This window comes from Vanrija albida (assembly GCF_041260175.1).
Source record: "Vanrija albida strain AlHP1 chromosome Unknown contig_2, whole genome shotgun sequence".
Taxonomy (NCBI): Eukaryota; Fungi; Basidiomycota; class Tremellomycetes; order Trichosporonales; family Trichosporonaceae; genus Vanrija; species Vanrija albida.
The window spans coordinates 389,385-401,194 of record NW_027191421.1 but is presented as its reverse complement, the minus strand read 5'-3'; the positions used below and the strand labels follow the sequence as shown (position 1 = coordinate 401,194).

The following is an 11,810-nucleotide window of genomic DNA, read 5'->3' as shown; positions in this document are numbered from 1 at the left end:
AACAGAGCATGAGCAGGAGGAATCTCCCACGTACCCACAGTGCCCACGCAGAACAACCTCTGGCTGCCTGCCCCACCCTGCCTGACCTGCCCCACTCACCGCACCGCACCCACGCATGCCGCTGCTAATGAGCCACCACTGACGTCCCAGCCCTCTGTTTTCCTAACGACCGACGACGACACCACCAGCGTTTCATCGTGCTTGGCACGCAGCCGCAGCACCTTCCTTTCTCTCGGCACTCTTCTTCGCCCGAAGCAAACTACACGCAAACATACTAGACTTGCATATACCGGGACCATCCATCTTGCTTCTACTCTTCTCATCTCCTCTTCTTGTTAGACGACAGTACAGAGTCGCGCCTGATATCAAGGAACGACCAGCGGCCCAGAAATTATTCAGAGCCGCCCATCTCATCGGATTTTTCGGCCAGTCACAGCAACCTCCCTCCAAGCCATGAAGAGCGTCGCTGTCGTCGCCGCGCTGGCCGCCGCGCCGGCACTGGTCGGCGCAACCCACCTCACGGACGGGTGCCTCGACGTCGTGTTCGGCCTCATGAACAAGCTCAGCCACTACAGGTAAGTCGTGGAAGGCGGTACGGCGAGCTCCACTGTTTCGGCGTTGGAGCCGACGGGAGCCGTGACTTCTGAGACAGCTGTGGCTCCCTCGCACCTCTCCTCAACGATGAAGCAGTAACGACTGACACGCTGCAGCTGGGAGAACGGAACCCGCTCGCAGGCTATCCTCGAGTACAAGTACCCCTCGCTGTCCGTCTTCTCGCCGAACACGCCACCCTTCCCCGTCGGCGACACGTCCAACATCTCGGACATTGTCGACATTGCCCGCTGGGTCCTCCTGCAGCGCCCCAAGCCGCTCACCCAGGCCGAGGAGGTTGCCTGGCTCCTCAACCAGACCCATGGCGGCGTCCCTCCCTCGCCGTCGCCTGCGGCGGCGGCCCCAGAGGACCAGAACAACCAACGCCGTCGGGTCAAGCGCCAAGACGAGGCCCCTACCTCTGTCGCCAGCGCACAGCCTTCCGCTACTGCGCCAGTCTCGGTCCCATTCCTCAACAACACGCAGCTCCCGCTCGGCTCGCCGCTCCTGCCTGACGGCGCTGCCGGCGACCCCGCTAGCCTCGGTATTGCCGTCATGCTGGCCAACATGTCCACGAACAACGCAGTCGTCAACAACTCGGCCTACGGTGACGCGGCTACGAGCGAGCTCGACTACCAGCTGTACCATGTGCCGAGGGTGAGTCGGTGGTGGCGATGATCATTGCCACGGTTACTAACCTCGCTCAGGCTCCCAACGGCGCCATCTCGCACCGCACCAACGAGGTTGCGCTCTGGGCCGACAACGTTTACATGGTCCCTCCCTTCCTTGCGTACTACGGCGCTCTTTACAACAACAAGACGCTCCTTGACGCTGCGTACAACCAGATCGCGACGTACCGTGCCGTGCTCCGCAACGAGTCGCTCAACCTCTGGCAGCACATTGCGCTCGGTAAGGAGGCCCACGACCCTGGATACTGGGCCACTGGCAACGCCTGGGCTGTGGCCGGTATGGCCCGTGTCATTGCCACGATCCAGCGCAGCAGCTTTGCCAACGAGATGAAGCAGGAGGTCAGCGACCTCTCGGTGTGGGCTGAGGAGATCTTCAAGGCGTCCGAGGCACTTATTGTGAGTGTATTGGCTGGCGTGTGCGCATTGCTGACACGACCAGACCCCCAATGGCCTCGTTCGCAACTACATCAACAACGCGTCGTCGTTTGAGGACTCGACCGCGTCGGCGCTCTTCGCTGCCGCTGGCCTCCGTTTCTCGACCCTCAAGGTCACGAACGCGTATGTCAACTTTTCGCTCACGCTCCTGTCGTCGGTGTCGCACAATGTCAACTCGAGCGGCTACGTTACCAAGGTGACGGACCCGCTCAAGTTCACGATCGAGGGCTCTGAATCGCCCGAGGCGCAGAGCTTTGTCATCCTCGCCTACGCGGCGTACAAGGATTGGGACAAGATGGGCAAGCCGGGCAACACGAAGAACAAGAACGACCCCCTGACCGACGCTGCCGGCCGCGTCTCGGTCCATGTCGGTGGTGTGCTCGCCCTCGCCGCTTCGATGGTCTGGGTCCTGGCCTAAGCGCCCCCATCCTCTCACTGTATCTTTACTCTATCTTCTTGCCAGAAGCGCGGCGTTGCCGCTCGCGCTCGAACACTAGACTTTTGTAGACTTGCTACACGTGCCACCTTCCTCTTGAGTCTTTAGAATACTTTGCATTGCCTAGATGTCAAGCGTATGCTGCTGTGTGGGTGTGTACTGTGGCGTCTCTCGGTGCCGGCGAGATTGATGTAGCCACGAGGATCTGCAGATCGCCACTGCGGTGATTGTTGACAACTGGCTGGGTGGTGTGGGCGAGTGAGACCATAGTCGCGGTCGGCGGCCGATGACCGGCGACGATGCAGGTGCATGTGTCTGTAGTCGCGCTATCTATCAGCAAGCACGCAGCAAGAGCGACTTCAACCCCCATTTTATCTGCTACTGCCCGCCCTCCCCCAAGTGTAGTGCACAAAGTCGTTAAGGCACGCCCCCGGATATTACCGGCCAGCGTCCTGCCCACCCCAGCGACCGCGGGCCGCCACGATTCCCCACTACCGCGACGACCATCTACGCTCGCTTCGCATCCACAGTCCAACGAAGCGTACCTCGGCATCGCTTCCTCTCTCTCTTTCTCTGCCTCTCTCTCCCCCGTCCCACCCCGCCCCGCCCCGCCCCAACAAAATGCCCACGATCGCAGTCTACGGCGCGACGGCCTACACGTCGCGCGAGCACCTGCTGCCCTACCTCATCAACCACGCCGACGCGGCGTCCTACGACCTGATCCTCGCCGGGCGGAGCAAGGCCAATCTCGACGCGCTCAACGACTCGCTTGGCAAGGCCGGCGCCGAGCGCCGCTCGGTCGTCGCCACGACGCTCGAGGACGCCGCCGGCGTCGCCGCCCTCGTCGCCAAGAGCGATATCGTTATCAACTTTGCCGGTGCGTGTGCACGTGCGCCCGGGGCTGGCTGACATACAGGCCCGTACCAGCTGTACAACGCGCCCGCGCTCATCGAGTAGGTCGGGCCCACGGGCACACCGCTGACACCGCAGCGCCTGCACCAAGGCTGGCAAGCACTACCTCGACCTCACGGGCGAGAGCCAGTACGTCGCCAAACAGGTCGTGCCCAAGTTCGACTTTGCCGCGGCCAAGTCGGGCTCGGTCGTCATCCCGATGGCCGGGTTTGACTGCATCCCAGGGTGAGTAGCGCTGGTGGGCTGGCGGGCTGGCGGGCTGGCGCTGCGCGTGGCTCTGGTGCGGTGCTGTCGCACCTGTCGTTGTCGCGGGGTGCCCTGTCGCGCCCGTCGTGTCGCGGGAGCATCGCTCACCACCACGCCAGAGACATCACAATCTACCACGGCCTCCGGTACCTCCAGAACAAGCTCGGCAAGGGCGTCGCGTTCGCAAAGTCGACAAACTTCTACACGATGGGCGGCGGCGTCTCGGGCGGCACCCTCGCGTCCGTGTCGGCCGCCGCTGAGGCCGAGGACAAGACGGACATCAACGACGAGTGGATCCTGACTGGGTGTGAGTGAGCAGCGAGTAGCGCCCGCTGATGACCCCCGCAGCCTCGGTCACTGGCCCCACGCCCCGCCCGCAGCTCGTCTACACGCCGCCCGTGGCCAACCTGCCCAACGTGCCCAGCTACGGCGCCTTCTTCGTCGGCTACATGGTCAACCGCACCGCCATCCGCAGGTCATGGTACCTCTCGCGCATGGCGCAGCCTGGCCCCAGGCACGCCGACAATGTGCCGAACGGCGTGTCCCCGAGCGCCGACTTTGGCTTTGAGCCCATCCACGCCGAGAACACCGTGTTCAAGGAGTCGCTCGCCGGCTTTGGCAAGGTCCGCTTCTCAAACCCGTTCACCGCCGCCCTCTTCTCGCTCGGCTTCTTCTTCTTTGCAGGCCTGTACATGGGCTTCAAGTTTATCCGCACCCTCCTCAAGCCATACATCCCCCCACCGGGCACCGGCCCGAACAAGGAGGTGTGCGAGAAGGGTTTCACCAAGATTGTCAACGTCAGCGTGTCGGACGGCGACAAGCCCGTCGCCGTCGTCACGCGCTACGAGGGCAAGGGCGACCCCGGCTACTACCACACGGCGCGCGTCCTCGCCGAGAGCGCCCTCAGCCTCGTCCTCCCCGCGCCCAAGGGCACGGCACTCCCGCCCCTCGCCCACGTCGGCGGCGTCCTCACTGGCCCTTCGGCCCTCGGCATGGTCCTCGTCGAGCGCATGCGCATCCACGGCGTCGCGACCATCACCTCGGAGATTGTCGAGCCCGGTGCCGAGTCCAAGAAGGACATCTAGGCCGGGCCGTCGACCCTACGGCCGTGTCATGTCGGCGACCCTCGCCCTCATGCCCCATTTCTCGACTCGTGGCGCAGCGCAGTAGGCCGGTGTACTGCCTTCGCCCTCCCTCTCTCCTTGACGCTCTTTAAAACTCTGAGACCTGTCTAGCTTGCACTAGAGTGATGCATGTTGTCGTTTGTACCTACACAGAATACCCGTGTCTCGTCGTCATCATAACTCGTGTCGTTAACCATCGCGGAGCACCACCTCTCTCGAACACTTTTCGGCTTAAGCCACCCCCGCACGCCGCGAATACACAATACTCCCCGCTGTCCCCTCTAGTAGCCATCACGCCACACCTTGAACCCAGGGTCCGCCCCGAGTGTGTTGAGCAGCCTGTCACCCTCCTGGAGGGAGAACCGCACCTTCTTGTACCGCGGCGGCGGGTCATCCTCCGTGGGCGCAATTCCGTCGTCGTCGAGCGACAGGCTAGACCGAACGTGGGGCAGTGTGGGCAGCGGCTTTGACGTCAGCAGCAAGGGCTCGGGCTGCGTGTCCGAGAACGCCTCGATCGAGTCGGACGCCTCGGCCTCCGATCCGGATTCACTTGCCACCGCGTCGACCGGTCCCAGCGTAGGCGATGGCGGCGCCGGTGTGGTCTGTGCCACCGGAACAGCGTCGTACCCGTTCATCCGGGGCTGCAGACTCGCGAGTGCTGCCCACGCTCGCTCGCTCGCACGCTGCAGCCTCGAAGCCGTCGTCTGCACCATTGTCGGGGTGGCTGGGCGCATCGTAGGTGTGACTGGGCGTTCCACAAGGGGCGAGGCGGGGCGAGCTGATGGCGATGATGGGAGCATTGCGGCCAGTCGCTTTGGTGAGGGCGAGGATGGGGGCGATCCCCAGAGCAGCGCTCTGTTCTGGTTGTCGCTCACTCGCGTGTTGTACGACTGCCATGTCAGTCGCCCACTCCGGTCACACCCGTCCTCGTCACTAACCCGTCTGCCCATGGACCCAAACCATGACTTCTTTCGCCCCGCGAGCTCATCCCCGACGGCGGAATCACTGGCGTGGCGGTTCCTCGGGTCCCGCCGCTGTTGCGAAGGAGCGTCACCCGTGCTGGCCCAGTTCGAGGCCATCGTGTCGTTGCCGTTGGTGTTGGGCTCATACTGCGAAAGAGGAGTGGTGCGAGGTTGGGAAGCACCGTGGTGGGATAGGGCTGGGACGGACGCTATGGCGTTCCCCTTGCGCTTGGGCTTGAGGGTCTGTGTCGAGCAATGATCGTCTGCTTCAGTGGCGTCAGAGTCAGTCTTGTATGAATAGACGGAGCCCGAAGGGGTGGGACTGGGTGGGTTGTAGTCCTCGGCCGCGTCGTCGAACACCAGTGAGTGGTCGGCAGGTTGCGAGGGGGCTGGCCTCGCCGATCTGGCCTCTTGTTGAGTGGAGTGGTGGAGCAGCGGCGGCATGGCTGATAGCGCACGGTCGTGCTGCTCATCAGGTCCTTCGTCCTCAGATGGCTCGTAGGGTGGTCTGCCAGACCCCACACCGAGCTGGTCTTGCCGCGGCGGGCCGTAAGACGTCGGGTACCGGACATGGGTGGCACGCTGCCTCACCCGGTCTTGCTCGAGCTCTTGCTGTTCGGAGTAGTGGTCTCGAGGCTCACCCTGGAGCTCGTCCTCCCTCCTGTGGTGATACTTGCGCTGTTGTGTCGCGAACTCTCCTTCCTTTCCGCGAACCGCGCGCTTGTTTCTGATGGGAGGTGCCTCCTCCCACTCCTCATAAGCTCCATGATCTCTCTGTCTCTTGTGAAGTGGCGGCCGACGGTCGTCCACTTCTGACTGGTAAGCTGGTAAGCGAGCGTAAGGATGAGCCATGCCGAAATTTGGGTGGTGCTCTTGGGGGTCTCGCAGGAATGGCGGCCCCATACGCCCGTCCCCCACGCCGAACGGATTAGTGACAATGACCGGCTGGCCAGAATGAGTGAACATGCCGTGCGGGGTGAGGAAGAGGGGCATGGGGGTGGCTTGGGGTGGCGGCAGTGGCTGCGGCCAAGCATTCATGCCGTACACGGGGAACCCCTGCCACGGGTTCCAGTGAACTTGCTCTTCAGTGGGAGTTTGGGGTGGCCGGGGCTGTGGTCGATGAGGCGGTGGCCGGTATTCGGGTTTGGGCTTGGAGATGGGCAAGCGACGGGCCAAGCGACTTGTAGGGTGCGTGTCTTCCTCCTCAACAGGCTCCTCTTCTTCACGCATATGCGTGAGGTCGGGTGACAACTGCGCTGTAGGTAGTGGGGGTGAAACGAGTGGCGAGCGCCGCAGCGGCTGGTACTGCCGCTGCCGTTGTTGGATCTGCCAAGAGTCAATACCGTCGATCATGCGCCTATGACGCAACGCACAGCCGGAGCTCTACTCACAAAGTGCCCAGGAGGTGAATCGACGGCCGCTTGTTCCGCAACCTTGCCCGTCTCCCCACCTTGCGGGCGGGATGTACCTTTATTACGGTGGGCGGGTGGGGCGGCGGCCAGACCCGCCGCCGCCGCCGACGAGTCTGCTGCGCCGCTGATCCTCGCCAACAACCGTTCACGTTCCTCGTTCCTCTCGGCTGTGACTGTTCGCGAGCGAGTGTGTGGTCTTTGGGAGACGCCGACGAGCCGATCGTATTTTGCATTGAGGGACCGGCGCCCATTGCGGCGACGGGGCAAGACACCCGTCATGGGATCGGGGAGTTTTGGCGGGGCTGAACGGGCCGAGAAGAGAGATCGATGGGTGCCGAAGAGCGGATGCGTCGCTGCGTGGGAGTTTGCAGTCACCTCGGTGCAAGCGGATGCGAGGTAGAGAGGGGGTAGAGAGGGAGAGAGGGAGTGGGAGTGGGAGTGGAAGTGGGAGAGGGAGTGAGCAAAGGTGAGTAAGAGTGAGAGTGCAGAGTAAGTGTCTTTGTGGGTGGCGACAAAGGAAGACGAGGAGACAAGGAAGACAGGGAAGACGAGGAAGACGAGGAAGACGAGGAAGACGAGGAAGACGGACGAGTGCATCAGTCGTGTCAACCAGCGCCTTCCCTCACCTTCAATTCTATGTCTCACATTACCGCCCACATCTCTGTCGCCAGTATGCTTGTCATCGTTCCCGCTCAGAACAACGTGCGCGCCGTATCTGAATACCACGTCACTCATTCCACCTGTGGTGCTACGGCCCGGCCTGACCCGTAACCCAGCGTTGACCTCGGGAAAGGAACAACCCAGCTCGACTTTAGTGCCACGTTGCCGATCTTCACGCACGCTCTGGGTCCCATCACTCCGAACTCCGCCCAGGGATCCGGTCGCGGAGAGTGAACCTGGTTAAAGTTTGTCGACACAAGGCATTGAAACGTGAGACGGTGACGACGACAAGGGTTCTGCGCCGACTGGCTTTTAACTCGAGCGCAACTTTGCACGTAGATCAGGCTCGCTCTCATGCGGCAGTGTCGGGGTGTCGTGGCTAACCTCACCGGCAGGTACGTTGTTTGGGAGCTGGGCCGGTTGATCCACGTTTAATGGCAGGGCAGCCCAATGAATAGGGGCAAGATCGAGGTCAAGGTCCACCACTGATTGAAACAGGCATGAGCATGGCTTGTGTTAGCGGAAGTATGAGCTTGTCGGGTGATTGGTTGTCACAGAGGAGTCGTCGCTACTGCGCCGTTTCCACAGTATTGGTCAGATCGAGGTCGTGTTGGATGATGGTAACGTGGGACACACGAGGTTGCTGTACTTGCGACGCCAACGTCGTGAGGGGCCAACCCAACCGTCGGAGCTGATCGCGAGTGCGATCAAGGTTGTTTAACGAGCTCAGCAATGAGATTGATCGCAATGAGATTGATCGCTGAATCCTCCGACGGTGCAGCGTCGCCTCGTTTCTCCTGCCGCATGGCGGCCACAAACCGGCCTCTGCGCATTGTCATTCCGCTTGCTCTCATGCTCCGGAATTGAGGGCCAGGACGGCGGACTGCGCACTTCCTTATATGGCCGCCCGGCATGCAAGAGGGTGCCACCTGCCACTGTTCGCCCACGCCACGTCGTCCCCAGGGGGCACCCGATCTCTGTTCTGTCGGCGGCTACGGAAAGGGCTCAGGATCGCCCGGATTCTTCGGTACGCCAGCTTGCCGAGTTGAGACGACCTTTACGTTAGTGGGCGCCCGTCGAGTCCGGGTGGCCTGTGGTGGCACTCGGAGATTGAAGCCATCAGGAGATAGCGACGAGACTTCACGTGATGGGTTGCGGCGCGTGGCGCATGGCGGACTACCCTGCTACCCAGTTGGGCACTCGAGAACTGTTCCCCTGAGTGCAAAGGCCGTCAATCTGCCAAGGTGAAAGGGCTAGCGGTAAAGTTGTGACGGGTACGTAGACCCGAAACTTTGTTTGGGAGCGCCGTTGTTGTCGTAATACGACTGCATCCGACCGACCTCAGGGCAACAGGCGGCAAGTCACCCGGCCCAGCACTCTGGGCCACACCTCCCTTCGATCGCGGCTTTACTGCTGCTTTGGGAACAGGAACTCGGCATGGCCCCACGCACACATGAACCCTAGCCTTGCCAAACCAGTTTTTCCAGATGGAGCGTAGGACTCGAACTCTAACAGTCTTGGACATGCTCGTTACAGCATATGTGACCGCTGGATTCATAGTCTTGTAGCTAGTTTAGGTTATCTGGTTATGTTTAGTGCAGGATCCACGCCGTGGGACGTGCGAGTCGCCTGGAGCGGCCCGGAACGCTGACCAGTGTGGTAAGTCGACATGTGCTCTTTCGGCTTTGGGCAAGCTTGACGTGACAATGTATCCCTTTGTGCATGCGCACGCACGCCTTTCCGTCCGAAACTACCGGCCGCATACCCCGACGGACGACGCCCACCTACCTGAGACAGAGACTCCATGGATTGGGTCACCTGCAGCGGGAGCACTAGAACACCATCATCTGCCGGCTGCCGGGCTGGTCGGAGGTGGGCACAGGATACAATTCAGTCGCACGGGCCGTTCCTCTGTCACGGACTGACTGGTCCACGATCACCCAGCTGACTCCCGAGCAGTCACTTGACGCAAGGACACAGCAGCCCGCTACGCTACGGCCCCTACGGGCTACGGGCCATCCGACCGGCACGGCCCCTCTTGTTGCAAGGCCCCTTGAAGAGCCATGTTTCAAGGATCCAGTTACCAGGTGCGTGGGCTGGGGCTGGGAGGAGGTCCGGGTTTAACCCGGTCCCAGGACCCGTGTTTCGGTCCCACAAGGGGATGACCTGCTGGCCGTGGGGGTAGGACGGCCGGGAAGCGGACGGTGGCCGCCGGGATCACTGGAACGCCCACACGAGATGATACACGACGACCAAGGCACGCCGATGACCGCGCGACGACCATTCCGCGCCAGAGCCGCTTTTATGCGAGGAGAAAGCAAGTAAGTGTGAGTTGCATGTTGCTCGACTGGGCAAAACACGGTGCCTAGTCGCGAGGAACAGACTGGTTCCCCAGGCGGAAAGGAGACAAATGGAAACAGGGCAGGAGAGTAGGCGCGATTACGTTGTTTAGATGGTCATCCGGGTGTGCCTGTCAAGACGACACGGGAGAGTCGCTTCAGGATCTGCGGGACGATGCTGCTGCTTGTGTGAATGGTCGCCGCAGGTACAGCGTAGCGAGCCCAGAGAAACCGGTGGGGCCTGCATCGCCTACAATGCACACATCTGTTAATTTGCTGCGCGGAGCCGTCACCGCGGTATGCAACAGCCGCGCAGCGTACCTGTTACGTGCAGCAGCATGGGCCGAGACTCGTCTCGCGCCGCGTTGAGCCAAAAAATCCGTGCTTCGGCGCCGCTCGGTATGAGCATGCATTGTCAGTGCGAGATGCGATTAATAGAGACGAGTCGCCGGTGGCGGCGGCGAGGTGGTGTGCAGGAGCCACAAGGCCGCCGCCACCGCCACCCCGCACCGTGCGGCGCCGTGCGGCGCCGTGCACGCCGCCGCTCGATCGCAATGCCCTCGTCGCTCCCAAGAACCGTGCCAGTGGCCAGTGGCCCGGGCGTGCCGGGCGGCGAGCAGAAGCAGCAACTCGTCGGCGCCACTAGGATAGACCGCCGACGAGCCAACCAAACCTGATCTACACCTCTTCCGTGCGTACTTGATCCAACTTTGGGTTCTCGATAGCCATCAGTCAGGAACGCCGTGAGGAACAGCCGCGAAAATGAGAGGCGGTCAAGGGGTACAGGTATGCAGAGAGGCGCACGCACCTACCTCCCCTTTATTTCCTGCATCTTGGTCGTTTCTGGGACGTTTGGTGTAGGGTCGGCGTGGGCCGAGTTGGGGCAAAGCATGCATTTTTCTACAGCCTGCCTCCCGGCTACACACCCGCAGATCACTATCAGCCCGGCCTCTGATGTGAATGCCGTGGGGGAGTGCCGTCTCGGAATTACGTCACGGGCTCACCCTCCCTTGAACACCAGGCGAGACGAGACCTGACGCCACCGACGCCGTTCCGGATCCTTCTCTTCTGTCCTAGGTCCTCCCCGAGACAGAACTCGCTTGGCAAAAGGCGGTGACAGGTGTTGGAAGACTGTTGCATGCTGCTGCTGCTGCGAAGGAGAAAAGAAAAAAGGAAGCAGCAGCGACAAAGCAGGAGCGAACCTCAGGGGTTACCGAGAGAGAGAGCAGAGACGCATGCCGTGGGGCCCGAGGTGGGTGCCGAAGGGGCAAGAGACGAGTCCAGGAACGACCTGGTACAAGGGTCTGGAGGCAAGCCAACAAGGTGGCGGCGCAGCCGAGGCCAGAGTCGGCTTGGCTTTATCATGTCGACTATGTGCTGCTCGACCCCATCCACCCACGACAAAGGAGTGCGCGTCTAGAGTCCCTGCTTCTCTTGCTTCTTACATCCGACTCCTTTTGGTGACCAGACATGCTCCCAACCACCCTGGAATCGGCTCGAGGCGGCGCGCGCAGGGTTCCCTGTGCTCCACCCAGGTGCCACCCATGCACGGCAAGAGTTCTGTGCGGCAAGCCACGGCCCCACCGACTGATGGTGGGCGGCGGCGGCGCCTCGAGGCAGGCCAGGTGGGCGAGCCGCCGACTTGGCCGCCGCCGGAGCATTCGGCTTCGTCTGTGTTTCGGGCACATTCTTAATTTTCCAGCGATCGCATGCTGCTGCTCCTTGCCGCCACGACGGCTTGCTGCTTACACGCGCCCGCACGGATGCTCTGCGCAGCTTGTCCTGACCGGCGCAGGTCGCTCACCAGGGGACAGAGGCAGAGGCGGCAGAGGGGGCAGAGAGGAAAAAAGGTCTGAACAGCTCTCACCCACCAGCCCTGCCCGTATCCCTACCGTCTTGGCCGTTTGCTGCCCTTGCCAACTGGGCCCGGCGTTGGATACATGCATGCCATCTTGTCACTTGAAGGAGACATGGGGAGAGGGGGGAAACGTACATCATGGAATC

The 11,810-nt window shown here is 62.0% G+C and overlaps 3 protein-coding genes across 3 annotated transcripts; 2 read left to right on the top strand and 1 right to left on the bottom strand.

Moving 5' to 3' along the window:
* Nucleotides 1-453: 453 nt before the first annotated feature.
* Q8F55_001786 (uncharacterized protein) lies at nucleotides 454-2,133 on the top strand (the record flags this gene model as incomplete). Its single annotated transcript, XM_069350401.1, has 4 exons — nucleotides 454-575; nucleotides 711-1,248; nucleotides 1,299-1,676; nucleotides 1,720-2,133. 4 exons carry the CDS (start codon nucleotides 454-456, stop codon nucleotides 2,131-2,133), a joined length of 1,452 nt encoding a protein of 483 aa, XP_069210787.1.
* A 639-nt stretch (nucleotides 2,134-2,772) lies between these two features.
* Nucleotides 2,773-4,394, top strand: Q8F55_001785 (uncharacterized protein; the record flags this gene model as incomplete). The annotated part of the gene is made up of 5 exons (XM_069350400.1): nucleotides 2,773-3,028; nucleotides 3,068-3,104; nucleotides 3,142-3,288; nucleotides 3,429-3,616; nucleotides 3,658-4,394. The coding sequence occupies 5 exons, from the start codon at nucleotides 2,773-2,775 to the stop codon at nucleotides 4,392-4,394; spliced, it is 1,365 nt and encodes a 454-aa protein (XP_069210786.1).
* Nucleotides 4,395-4,714: 320 nt separating this feature from the next.
* On the bottom strand, nucleotides 4,715-5,167 carry Q8F55_001784 (uncharacterized protein; the record flags this gene model as incomplete). The annotated part of the gene is made up of 1 exon (XM_069350399.1): nucleotides 4,715-5,167. One exon carries the CDS (start codon nucleotides 5,165-5,167, stop codon nucleotides 4,715-4,717), a length of 453 nt encoding a protein of 150 aa, XP_069210785.1.
* Between the last annotated feature and the right edge of the window lie 6,643 nt (nucleotides 5,168-11,810).